Genomic DNA, 13,957 nt, shown 5'->3' with positions numbered 1-13,957 from the left:
TCAACTTTGACCTGCTGGCTTCTGTCAAAGAGGTTCCAGCTGTTGGTGAAGCTGTTTTCTTTGAGAACATGTAAGTACTGACATATACGCTGCAAAAATACAACATTTTACCGGGTATTTTGGTCTAGTTATATAAAACTAATTAATATATTTTCAGCAGGAAATAGGTAAATAATTCCTTGAAGTTGATGAAAAAATTCTAGTTTCACTGGTAGATTATTTCACTTATAACAATACATTTCCCCCATGTTAAGCGTTAAATAATCTGCCAGTGGAAATAGTACTTTTTCCATCAACATTAAGGAATTATTTACCTAAACAAACTCTTGTTTCTTGATGAAAAGTTACTTGTAAGTTAGTTTTGTCTTGCATGAGGAACTAGACAAAAAAAAATCTTGGTAAGATTTTGTGTTTTTGCAGTGATATTAACACAATAGATTAAATCAAATTCTATCTACTTCCATTTTGTAAACCGATCAAAAATCAGTTTACTTTTCATTATTGTTAAATATTTTCATGAATTATAGAGTTTGAAAATGTGAATTTTGGCCTGTAACTTCATCCCAATTTGGACCAAAAGGTTCTTATAAAATATGCCACTTTAAACTCTTGGGTGACCTTCTGTTGGTAGATATTATTATTATTAAGGTGATATTTTAAAAAGTCCCTACAGTAGATTATATATAATCTAAAAAGGCTGTTTGAACTGAGAATATGTCCCTTGAACAGCGTACAAACAACTGAGATGACCCTCACCTAACCAAAAATCACCTCATCAAACTTAAGTTCTCATCGCCTCATATGGAGCTAATTCAGCACCAACAAACAAAACAAAAACAATAAATCTGTAAAATCAGAAGAGTAATGTGAAAATATGTCGCAAAAGTGCAACTCACATATTAAAAGATTCAACAGCAGAACAACATTAAGTCATCTTGGAGACTGTTCTTCGACCAGACGAGAACAAAGTAGCGATGTTTGACCATGATGGACGCCGCTATGTTTGAAGGTAGCGACAAAAATCAGCGAAATCATCACAATTCTTCACACACCAGCTGTTTAGCACGGCGGTGGAGGTCGGATGACACCTTCTAGTCACTTAATCTGGAAGCTAAATCTTGGTTCAAGCTAGATCTTAAGCGTTAACACCAGTCAGCTAATCTACAAGAATACGCCTGATACACAGTGTTGCCATGGCAACATCTGTGGGTCGGCCCTAGCAACTGACCTCTACTTAGTCGGTTTACATTCCGGCTCGGTGTTTTCAGTATTAATCACTAAAGTTCACTCTCATCTGTTCAGTATGAAAATCAATGTGTGCATCACAGCGGTTAAATTGTTTTACAAACTGCCGCAGTTCATTGGGACTTCCTGGAAAATGGGGGTTATCTCGAAACGGCCAGAGTGGCGTTTCAACAACAGAAAGACTTGGATGAAAAATCAAGTTTTTTTTTTCTGTTTAGTGAAGCAGTTCTTTTCGTAGTTTGATTGGACATGAAAATCAATCCTCTAAATTAAATAATTTGATTTCTGAACCCTCTGATCATCAAGGACGTCCTGTTTTTTTAGACACTCACTGCTGCCCCCTGCTGGAAACAACATTACACATATATTTTCATATCGTCAACTTCCTAAAAAAAGTCATCTTTTGCCAAGTGATTTGTATATATAATTATATATAAAATCTAAATCATCTTTTGGCAAAAAAAAAGAGATGGTGATTTTTTTTCTCTCTCTCTTTTTTTTCAAATCACTTCTGGCAAAAAATGACTTGGGTCATATATTTTGGGAAGGTGACACAATTTAATCCAATTTATAAGGAAATATCAATGCAGAATAAGATTCAACCAGACCCAAAATGCATGGATGGATTTGTGTTTTTACTTGTTTCATTTTAACGTGTCTATTAGGGTTTTACTAATGTGTTTTTAAGATTTGATAGTTAAGCTGCAGTTTAATATTCTGATTGAAAAAAGTTTCCCGTTTCTGGGAAAACACCAGGCATCAAAAACACAACCAATACCTTGTTGATAAGCTCAGATATTTGAGTTTTGCAGGAACTCTCCTTGTTTTCACAGCCAGAATTTATGTAAATATCTGTAGAAAGAAGATTTGCGTAGTGCAGGTTGGATTTGTTAGGATTAGGATTAACTCATTCAGGATTTTAGATATATTCTTTCACCAGACTAGATGTTTCTGTTTCTGCTCCCAGTTTCTGCAGCAGCTGCTAAAATAAAACCCAAACGCCTAGCTCTTCGTGTCGGTGCAACTTTAAAATTCACATATCATGTAAATTTGTCGAGCCTCTGATCAATTTGTTCTGACACACCAGTTTGTCTAATGGTGGATGGTTTGAAGCCAGAGCTCTAAATAAACACTGTGGCACAGTATTGATCGTTGGGATGCCAAATTCATGTGTTGAAAAGTCGATGCAGGAGCACGTGGCTGCACAGAGTGCTGCTGCTGTTTGATTCAGCCTCCAACGTGTTGCAGCGCTGCAGTTGGCCTCCTGCTGTCCACAGTGGGGTCACAGGGTCACTGTGGACACCACCCACAGCTGGAGATGTTTACCACAGTGGGAGATGTGATCAATTTGAAGCTGCTGTATTCATCCTGATTTATGTATTTGGGTTCTTTGTGGATCAAATTCCTGCTAATCTGGATTTATTTATTTGTTTGGTTGTAATATTTGACCTCCTTCAACCCTGACTATTACACAATGACATATTAGGGCCTTTGCAAATAGAAAAAAAATAAATACATTTCTGCCAAAACCTTCAAATATTTTTAAATTGAAATCAGAAATTTTCTGGAAAAAATGCTTGGAAATGCCTAATCTTGAAAAGTTGAAAGTTTGCTAGAAGAAACGTAGAGAAATGTTGAGATTAATCTGGGAAATTTTCTAGAAAAATCCAGAAAATTTCTGAGCTCCAAAATGTAAAAATGTTCCAGAAAAACTCACATTTTCAGATTAATTGCAGACATTTACTAGAAAAACAAACTTGGAAATTTATGAGCTCCAAAAATTTTAAATTTGCGAGAAAAAAGAGAATTCTTTTAGATTAATCTAGAAATTTTTCTAGAAAATACTTGGAAATTTCAGAATTTCAGAAGTAAATTTTCTTTGACTATTTTAGATAATCTAAAAAATTCTGAGTTTTTCCTTGCAAATGTTCAACTTTTGAAACTCTAACATTTCCAAGATTTGTTTTTTGGCAGTAATTTACTACTCCTTTCTGTCTGTAATCGCCCTAATACACGTCTTTCTCCTTTTTTTCTTATGTAACATATAATTCAGACTAAATTCTGTTTATTTATTCTAAAATATACAATGTTTTGATAACTTTTTGAGAAAAAAAAACTAAAGTCCTTGTTCAGTCATCTGTCAAACAACTTTGCATATAGGATGTTGAAAATGGGCTTAAAATCGGCCCAAATGTCATTATTGGCAAGTTAAATAATAACCGTGACGTAGCAGCCTATACAGGTTTGGCACTGAGCATCTCTGGGTAAAAAGCGGAACCCATATGAGTCCTAAATACGTTTTGCAATCTGAACTACTTTCCATAACGCCTATTGAAGACCCAGGGTATCTTGTATAGATACTGTTTGGTATCTTCCATAAGATACCAAACAGGTGTTGCCAAAATAAGTTGCATATAATCAACCCACATGGAATCTGAGCAAAATCCACTTAGGTCCTACATAAACATGTTGGCTAGTTATTTTTCTTGCTTCAGGAGGAGTTTCTAAAATTAAATTATGCCAGTTTACATTCTGACTTTACTCCGTAAACGTGGCAAAACAAACTGGATTTCTGCATTGAAATGCAGCTTGGTTATTGAGTTGAACATTCTGCAGCAGAATCGTGGTTCAGGAGAACTTTTGGGACATTTGGACTTGATAATGTCGTGTTACACGCCCGAAGCACGTAACGCCAGATAAAAAACTAAAGTAGAAGAATCTATGTTTGGATTTTCAGCATTCCTCCTTTGCGACAGACTCTGTGTTTCTAACTTTTTACTCTGCGTACTTCTTTGTAGGTTTTGTGGACCATTTTTACCTGTTTTGTGTAACTGTTAACCGATGACTGTTATTTGCAGCTTTTTCTTTTTAAGTCTCTGAATGAGGTTTCTCTGGTTTTTGTAAAAACTGAACAACATGTCACATCTCATTTATTTGATAAGAAAAAAAAGGTCTGACAGGAACAAAAAAAACAGTTTTTGTAGAGAAATAAAAGCATGAGGACTGTTGATGGTGTGTTCTGGTTAAATATGTTCAAGTGGTTCTGTTTGTGTTTTAAATCTGAATGAGCTGAAGGGGTTTTTATATAAATGACTTTACACAGACTGAATCTGTCCTTGACGTAAAAACTCAGAGTTACAGAATCAAGCAGCTCCTCTTTAAGCCCGATCCTGTTGGCAGTGAAACACTCCGGCAGACTTTGCAAGGTGCATTGAATCATCCGCTGCCTCATCATGGCCGATCCTGGCCGCATGTGACTCGCTCGAAGAATCGATGGATCGCTGATACAGTTTGTCTCCAGCTGCTGTAACTCAGCCTCGTCTCTTCACTTCTTCATGATTGAGGAAATATCCAGAAACATGCTCTGAAAGAGGCAGACACATTGGATGTTACAGCACACCTGCAGACTTATCAGATCACTTTCTGGTAAGCGTGTTACGGGACTAATTAATGCATGGAGTAGATCGTCTGACTGGCGGCAGGATAATGATTTTTCCAATATAGAGTCACATATACAACACAGGGAGACAAGCAGGGGTCACTTAAAATGCTTATTCAACAACTGGACCTTTTCAAGAAGTTGTGTTTACAACCACCTGCCTCATTGTCCATCATCAAGGAAACCAAGATTTTCCTTTATTCATCTTCTTCTAGAAGATCCTAGTAGTTCCCAAGCAAGACTTGAAAGATACTTGATTCTTGCAAAGAAATCAACAGAGAAAGCTCGTTTCATCCACTTGCATCTATTGACCTTTTGCATGTGACGTCACTCTTTTTGAAACTCGGCTCGCTCCGCCATGATGGACGTCAAAACAACCGATGCGCTCCTGTAAAGCCTGTAAAAAAACGTACATCTGGTAACCTAATATCGCTTTTATTTAGTTGATTTCACAGTAAAAATAGTCACAGGATGCTGCGCAGTCGGCTGCACAAACAGACAAGGATAAGAACCAAATTTGGCATTTTATTGTCTAATTTTAATGAGGAAAGATACGGGGTGATGGATAGCAGCCGACAATCATAATGATTGGCAGCCTTTGGTGTAACCGTGGATTTACAGCGAACACTTTTTACAAGGTAATAAGATTAAAATACCGCCGTCTATGAGCCCCAACCAGGTGTGTTGCATTCAAAGACAAATTAGATTGACTCAAACAAGTAGAAGCCACAAATAAAGTAGCAAAAACAACTTGGGAAAACAACTTCAGTCGCTCAGTTTGATACTCCCGATCCTCACTAAGGACATCCGTCATGGTGTTGGAAGTGAATGATTAAGTGACATAGCTGCAAAGGGTCAATAGTCTAGTAGTTCTTTCAGGCAGTATCTATAAAGGAAGGTTGGAATATAGATGGACGAGCGGAAATTTAACGTATGAAGCCCCAAGCTGCCTATATGCTTCTCCTGCTCCATCCCACCATCACTAAGGCACAAGAGAACAAGACATTTGAATTCTTCTGATTGAAGCAGACTAACATTTGATTTTCTTCCCAGTTTTCAACTTTTTCTGTTTGAGAACTGTCTCCTCAGACTCGTGTTTCCCATCTCTGTTCCCTGAGGCATGGATTAGATGTTTTTCTGCCTCAACCACACATGATTTCAATTGATGGCAGATTAACAGGCTTTTGCTGAATTGCAGTCATCTTAATCATGTAAAGGAAATATTTAAAGCATGCAGTGTGTCTTGAGGACCAGGATTGGGAAACTTGGGCTATAAGGTGGTTAGCATCCCATCCTAAGCCGTTACAATTATTAGTAACTGAAAACAATCAAGAGGCAAAAGCAAAGTGTAGTATTTACCCCGACGTCTTAGTGCTACTTAGTTTTTGCATCACAGATTACAAATCTATACCAGAGATTCTTTGAGACCAGATTGTTCCAAAACGTTGGATCAGTACCATCTTGAAGGAAGTGGATAAGTGTCATACGAGGGAACTCTATCCGACTCAGGACGGAGAATGAAATGCTCTTACAAAACCCTTACTGTGGAGAAGAAAATAACATTTCTCCTTTCAAAATTCATCCTCAAAGTCATACAGATGGTCTGTTTTGAGATTGTTAGTTGTTGATTTCTCTTGACAACTTAGAGCAGGTTTCAGAGGCACACTCGTCTCAGTCTTTTCCATGCCGTGCTGTATTTAATGACGATGTTCTTTTTGCTCTCTTAAAAAGCAAGATTCTCTCCTCTCTGGTTTAGTCTTTTTTGACTTAGAAAAAAAAAGATCATTTCTGTACCTTTTCTCACTATCATCAGAGTTAGTCACTGATTGAACCATAGTATATCTGTATGAATGATTTAGGAAGCTCTTAAAAGTCAACAGAACAGCTGCCAAAGTAAAAACACTCTGTGTGCTACAGTGGAGAGTATTCATGGAGGTTAGAGACCACAAACACCCACAAATAGCTAAAATATGATTATAGCTGCCTGTTTTAATAGTAAACTATACTTTGATTTACGTTAATACACACCATGGAAAAGATCTTAGCACTACAGCAGAAGCTAATAGCAGAAGATCCAAGGTGCTCTTAGATTGGCTTCTTTAGCTATTAGCTTGTCAAATAGCATTGCATCTTTGTATTTCAACTCCCCAAACTGGATTTTCAGAACATATTTTTGATGTGCTTCTCAGAAAAACCAGCCAATAGGCAAGGGTCCACTGTATTAACTTCACAGATTATCTGAACCTTTCGCATCTCTGCTTACCATTGACATTCGTCGGCCTCCAGCTGGCGGCATCATCGGCATGTCTCCCTGGAGAGATCCCAGCTCATCGGACTCCTCTGAGCTGTGCAAGGATTGGCTGGTGGAGGCGCTCATGGAGGACAGGCTTTCGGATGGAGGCCTGATCATGAAGCTGGTCCTTCTGGGGTTGGGAATCAGGAAGTCGCTGACCGAAGACTGTCGTCTTTCTTCCTCGTTGATGGTTCTGATGGCTCCAGGCCTTATGGTGCTCCCAGACAGCACAGGGTCCAAATGACTGGGCTGAGGATGCTGCTCCTCCTGGATTTCTGCTTGGCTGGTTGTGTCCTCCTCCACTGTGGACATGACAGAGTTCCAGGCTGGATGGTGGTCCAGGGTCACTGTGTGGACCTCTGGACCTTCAGAGGTTTGTGGAGTTGCACAGATCTCCACAGACTTGTGGGTCATCCTTGCTGGAGGGCAGCTGTAGCCAGTTTGACCCAGATGAACCAAGCTGTTGTGTCTTGGTGGATCGTGGATCGTGTAATGAAGAGGCTTCATGTCAGCCTCCTGAATCACCTTGAAGGTCTGAGTCAGAGGCCCATTGTGAGGGGAAACATTACTCATGACACAGAGCTGTTGTAAGGACGCCTTCTTTTTGGACCTGTAGATCAGGCTGTCGTCCTCTGTGTACCTCTCTCCATACAGAGTCTGTTTGATTTTACGGATGCCTAAGTGGAGAATCTCCAAAATGTTCAAGAAGAGTGAAACTCCTGCAATGATGGTCATAAAAAACATGAAGATGGTCTTTTCTGTGGGCCTGGAGATGTAGCAGTCCACACTGTTGGGGCATGGCAGCCTCTCACACCTATACAGGGGCTCCAGATGGATTCCATACAGGATATACTGGCCCAGGATGAAGCAAACCTCCACCAGAGAGCGAGTAAGGATATGGATGATGTAGGTTCTCAGCAGAGAGCCTCTAAGAGGAGCCTTCTTCACCTTCTTCTGCTCCTCCAGCTTCCTCAGCTCCTTCTCTATGCGTTTGTGATCCTCCAGTCCAAGTTCTGCCTCGTCCATTTCCCCCTTCAGTTGGATCCGCCTCCTGTGGCGCTCCTTCTCCAGCGCCCTGATGCAGTACAGAGCATGCCCCATGTAGACCAGAGAGGGCGCAGACACAAAGATGACCTGCAGCACCCAGTAGCGAATGAGGGAAATGGGAAAGGCTCGGTCGTAGCAGACCGTCTTGCAGCCTGGCTGGTCTGTGTTGCAGACGAACTCCGACTGCTCGTCGTCCCAGACGTCCTCAGCCGCAGCTCCCAGGATCAGCATGCGGAAGATGAAGAGGATGGTGAGCCAGATCTTCCCTACGATGGTGGAATGAATGTGGACTTCTTCTAGGATGCTGCCCAGCAGGTTCCAGTCACCCATGGTCAGATTTTCACCACTTTAATGCCACATAGTCAAACTGAGGACATACAAACGCAACTCGTTAGATTCAACTAGAGGCTCATTTTATTAAAACAAGCAGATTAAATCTGTAGCATGTAACTTTTATTAAAAATATTTTTTGCATACTTCTTCCAGTGAAAGCTTACTTGTGACTTAGTTTTGCCTTATTTCAAATATATTTTGAAAAAAAAAAAAAAAAAACTTCGTAAGGTTTTGTGTTTTGCAGTGTAGCTGGTTCAGAAAGGAACTGCAATTCATAACTTTGAATAAACCTTAGGTTCTTCAGTATATTTGAGGAACAGACATAACTGTACATGATAGAAAGTTTTCCTTGACAAAATGCTAAAAATGGAACCAGTAATCCATGTCCTAAACTCTAGATGGTTTCAAAATGGGTACTTTGTAGCTGCCATGAAGGCAACTCTTGTCTCTCAACTCTAATTCTCATGTTTGATCTCAAAAGGTTAAAACAGATTTAAAAATTAAAGTGAAGTAAAATTAGCATTAGTTTCTGGGTGGGGAACCCTCTGCAAACAGACAATGCTACAAAATTAATAAAGAAACATCAGCATTTAGAATGTTTTTACTTCATTTTCATTCAGTGTTTAATGATTATGATATTCGTTTAGCACAAATGCAATCTCACACCTTCTGATTTTAGTTGAGTTCAGAGCATTTTTTGCAGCAGTGTCCTCATCTTCCCTCCAGCTTTTTCAAACCCCCAGGACCAGCACCCACTTTGAAAAACATTGCGTTAAAAGATGACATGCAGTAAAACACACATTTTCTTTTTTCATGATTACATATCTAGAAATCCTGCAGAGTTTTATCACTCTTCAGAGCATTTGTAGTTTTATTTCCAAGTCAAAAGAATTGCAAGAAAATTTTATTTTTCATTTTTCCCATACATTTAAGCCCAACATTATTTATGTAGATTTAGATTTAGCATTATCTTGTTTCTTCTGACTGCAAATAAAATTAACAATTTGGAGTGACCGTGCAAAAGTCCTGCCTTAAGTCTGTGGAATAACTCGTGAAAATACCTGTGGACACTTGCAAAAAGCAGATCAGCAATTATAAGAAGGCTTTTAATGCCATAATGTCAGTAAAGAATTTCCATCGATTATTGAAAAAAAAAATATTTCAATGCATAAAAATGTATTTTTCTATATATATATTTTTAATATATTGTTTACAGAATACTTGTACATTGTCTTAAGGATGCACTGATATAAAAAGTTGGACCAATATGTTGCTGTTTTGGTGGATACCTGATATTTAGCAATATTAAATATATTTTCATGCCTTTCTGACGGCATTAAAAATACCACACCAATGACTTTTGCTTCTCTGCTCCAGTGAAACATCCCATAATCCTTTGCTGCATCATTATTACTGTAACATGAAAAAACAAATACTATGTGATCGACTAATATTGATAATAATGTGAATATATTGGGGACTCCTACATTGTTTTCTTGTTTCCAATCAGAAACAAACTATTTGATTGAATTAACTTGACTAACTCTTAACAGTACTTGTCAGAATTGGATAAAAACAAAATTTGCCAACATGATTAGAGGTAAACACTGAGGTGTTGTTGATATATTCAATCTGCTAAAGGGGCAAAACAACCTTTTTTTTAATAGATTTTGGCAAAAATCAGATAAAATGACTGCTGATGAATAAATATCCCATCATCTGCTGTGCTGATGGCTGGTTTGGCACCACATAGGAAAGCACTGCCATCACAGGACAAAGGCGATCACTGTGAACAGCACTGTATTGATCTGCAGTGACCTTCCCTTTAAGGCCACAGCTGGATGCAAACCATGTCAGTCAAATTTCCCCTCCGAGTCTCTCACTGGCTGCTGCAGTGGTCCAGGACATTCCTTTGGGGTCTCCTCAGTTCACAGCTTTTAGATGAATTATTTTACCAGATCATATCAGAAATGACGCTTTAAAAATGGTCACGTGTCTTGTACGTTTTCACATTTTTGTCATGTTTCAATGTGAAGCATAAGGAAAATAATTCAAAATTTAGGTGCATATTGAGTCAATATCTCAAAGAAACAGTCTTTTCTTGAGACCAAAAGAAATTCCTCTTTGTAAAGCAGCTCAGATTCAGTCAGATGAGTGAATAAAATATTTTTTTTCCGTATATTCATCGCTCTCAGATATAAATTACAAATAGATAATTAACAGAAAATAAACAATATTGTTTCAACAAATCTCAAAGAAAAGCATGCTTGGCTAGAGACATCAAGACAGTTAAGGCATAAAAAAAAGGAAGGTGAATCAGGAAGTGTAGGACGAGTCTTGACTAGTAATAATTATTTTAGGAATCGATTGTTATAGCGATTATTCTGATGATTAATCGATTAATCGGACAAAAAAATGGTTTAACCATTAACGATTTAAACCTTTTTTATGCAATATTAGGAATACATTAAAAGATACAAATAAAGAAATAATTCAATTCCTTTTTTAAATAAGAAAATAAATCTTTTATTGCCTAATATACAGTAACATGGCATTTCTTTGGGGACTTTGGACTAGGCCACTTGAGGAGTATTGGCTGAAACCTGTTTACAGAAAAGTTATATACATCTATATATATCTATATATACACATCTTAAACACATGATGCATATATTGTATTTTTGTACTGTGTTCTCTAATTACTGATCTGAATATATTGTTTTTTTGAGTTTGAATACACAGTTAACAATTAATTGATTACTAAATTAGTTGATGATTATTTCAATCATCGTTTCATCATGATTAATCCAATTAATCGTCTCAGCCCTAATCCTGACCATGCAGAGTTTAAAGATTAAAGTCTGGATTTTAAAATTAGATTAAAGTGCAAGAAAAAACGGGAGTATTATGATCTCTTGACTGCTGCAGTGTTTTTCATCAATTGAAGGTGAAATATGTGAAAATGGCCTTCCAGTAGTCAAGAGGAAATAAAAGCATGAACGATGATCTCAAGTTCCTGTTTTCTGCAGGAAAACTTTCCTATTTTGGAATTATTTGGAAATGATAGAAACATTTTTCGGACCGGTTGCTTTGGGTGATCGTGATAGAAGAGTAATAGGTTGGTTGAAAATAAACAAAAGAGGTAAATAGTCCAACTTGTCCAGTTGAAGAGATTTATATTTTTTAACCAGTCTCTTTAAGGCATTTAATTTTCATCTGGACTTGAACTAGGCCATTCTAACACATAAATATGCTTTGATTCCTAACAGGTTTATTTAGTCTGTTTATGTGAACGGTCAGGTCTAAGTAGATTTGCATTTGTGTCACATTCTTTCAGTTTTTGCTTGAAATATTGTTTTTATCAACAAACCTGCTTCAAGCATCTCAAAATATTCTCTTAGAAAACCTGAGATCTTCACAGAGCATCTCAGTTACACACAGCTGGAGTCTTTTCACTAATTTGATGACTTCTATGTGTTGAACAAAATAAAAACGTCCGTCCAAAATGTTGAGAAGCTTCAGGAAGCATGAATATCAGAGCTCTGCTGCCTTCAGTGGAGCGTCTTCGACCTCAGGTGTTTTTTAAATTAAACACTTTGTAACTTTCTAATTGGAATGAAAGGGGCTGGATGAATGACACCTGAAGGAAAATATTTGTACAGATGGCAAAAATATGGCTGTTAAATAATCACATTTCACTTAATATTAATGAAGGCAAAGAAATTGTTTTATGAATTGTTTGTTGGTTTGCGTTGCTTTAGAGAGATCTGAAAAAATTACTTATCAGATATGGATATAATTAATAATTCATAATCTATTAAACTATACTTGATTATATCAACCTACAATCTGGAGGTGGAAATTAGCATTTTTTGCTGTTACCTTGAATCTCGCCTTTTAAAAGGTTAATAAAATGTTGTAAATTGTCTCTATGTGAATAAATAAATGGTATAAAATTCCTTCCTGTAGCATGGATCCCCTTATACATTTAAAATACTTCCACAAAATAAGATTTCTAGGTGACTTTTGTTATCTAGAAGTAGCTCAAATCATCCTTTAGTGTTTTAAAAAGAGTCATGAGTCTAAAAGACCAAATCTTGATTAAAAACATCACATCTGGAGGCTTTTGGTTTGAGATAAAGGTGAGGGGAAGCCGTCCAGGTGAACCTCTGCTGAGGAAAACATTGACAGATCGCTTGTTGGAAAGCTTGGGGGGGTCGACCTTCATAGTTGAGCTGAGTGCTGGATGTTATATAATCTCAGTTCGGCTCTGAACCTCAGTTTAGTTTGCTTTCATTGGAAGAGCTGCAGCTTTTGGTTCAACTTCAAAGATCCCAAAAAACAAACAAAACCAAAACCTGAAAGTAAATTCAGAAGTTATTGTTTCTAAATCCCAACACAATGGAAGAGGCTTTCTCAAAACTCCTCACATGTGTTTTTTTCTTTATTTAAATGTTTGCAGTTTGTCTTACGTTTTCTCAGATTATATAAAAGGAGTTTGCTGCAGTGCTTTGGCCCTCAGGGCCACTGTAGTATGAGCTTTGTTTGGGCAGTGGATGATGTAAGGTCAATGGTTGAACTAAGATGCTGCAACAGTTGGAAGAAAACATCAAAACCTTTGTTAAAACAGCAGGAATCAATGCCTCAGTGTTCACTTTGTCTTCTCTGCTTCCTCTAAAGATCAAACATCACAACATGACACAAACATGCAAACAGCAGCTTACATCTCACAGGTCCTCTGTCCCTCTGGGCCTCCGTGTGAACGGCATCGTGTTGGTAAATCCTGGGAAAACGCCGATCAGGGATGGTCCTACCCCATGGGGCTGCTCGGATCTCCCTGGGTTCTGATCCTGGGCGGCCGTGCCGTTCCCTCTGCCGTGCAGCTGTGTGCCTGTGTGTGTTGGGAACGCTCTGCCGTGTTACATGCAGGGTTCACAGGATGTGAGCATTGATCAGCTGCTGCCGGGACACGGCCCCCACCCCGCTCCCTGCTCCCATGGCAGGGGTGCCAACTCCGGCCCGGACCGTCGATACGGGCCTCAGAGACACTGAGGTACGTTTTTTCACTCGCATCCTGGAGATTCACCTTGGCCAGGTGAAGCTCAGATTTAATATTAAACAGAAGAAACACGAATAAACAGATGATGCACTGCAAAAACACAAAATGTTACCAAGTATTTTTGTACTGCAAATATCCTGGAGCAATTGAAAAAAAACAAAACTAACTTATAATGAACTATTTAGCAAGATAGATACAAAAAGTATTTGTTAAACTGGCAGATTATTTCACTTGTATCAAGACATTTTCAACTCATTTTCATTTTGGTTCAAAAATCTGAAAGTTCTTGAAGGGCCGGTTGTGCCAGAATGTATTTATTGATATTTTAAATGTTTAAAATATCAATAAATAGCTGTTTCTCTACGATTTTATTATTATTTTAGCGTTTTGCTTTTTTTTGCAATCCAAAGCAGAGATTTTGTGGTGCCAATTTAGAAATGTTTGTAAGGAATTTTTATGATATTTTCTCTAATGCAGTGGTTCCCAAACTTTTTCTTCTGCGCCCCCCCAATGGTTTCCAAACATTTTCTGCGCCCCCCCA

At 38.0% G+C, this 13,957-nt stretch overlaps 1 protein-coding gene across 1 annotated transcript; it reads right to left on the bottom strand.

Moving 5' to 3' along the window:
- Positions 1-4,178: 4,178 nt before the first annotated feature.
- Positions 4,179-13,547, bottom strand: gja10a (gap junction protein alpha 10 a). The gene is made up of 3 exons (XM_007553116.2): positions 13,082-13,547; positions 6,948-8,391; positions 4,179-4,609 (listed from the first exon to the last, which is right to left on the bottom strand). The coding sequence occupies exons 2-3, from the start codon at positions 8,352-8,354 to the stop codon at positions 4,571-4,573; spliced, it is 1,446 nt and encodes a 481-aa protein (XP_007553178.1). The 5' UTR covers positions 8,355-8,391; positions 13,082-13,547; the 3' UTR covers positions 4,179-4,570.
- Positions 13,548-13,957: the final 410 nt, after the last annotated feature.

Source organism: Poecilia formosa, unplaced genomic scaffold (assembly GCF_000485575.1).
Source record: "Poecilia formosa unplaced genomic scaffold, Poecilia_formosa-5.1.2 Scaffold54, whole genome shotgun sequence".
NCBI lineage: Eukaryota > Metazoa > Chordata > Actinopteri > Cyprinodontiformes > Poeciliidae > Poecilia > Poecilia formosa.
The sequence above is the reverse complement of the archived record's forward strand: the minus strand, read 5'-3'. Positions and strand labels throughout refer to the sequence as shown.

Excerpts from the sequence above, each read along its gene's own strand:
- gja10a (XM_007553116.2), bottom strand. The coding sequence starts at position 8,354 with ATGGGTGACTGGAACCTGCTGGGCAGCATCCTAGAAGAAGTCCACATT. Across the intron at positions 4,610-6,947 it reads GAGGCCGACGAATGTCAATG|AGCATGTTTCTGGATATTTC; the intron begins GTAAGCAGAGAT and ends TGCCTCTTTCAG.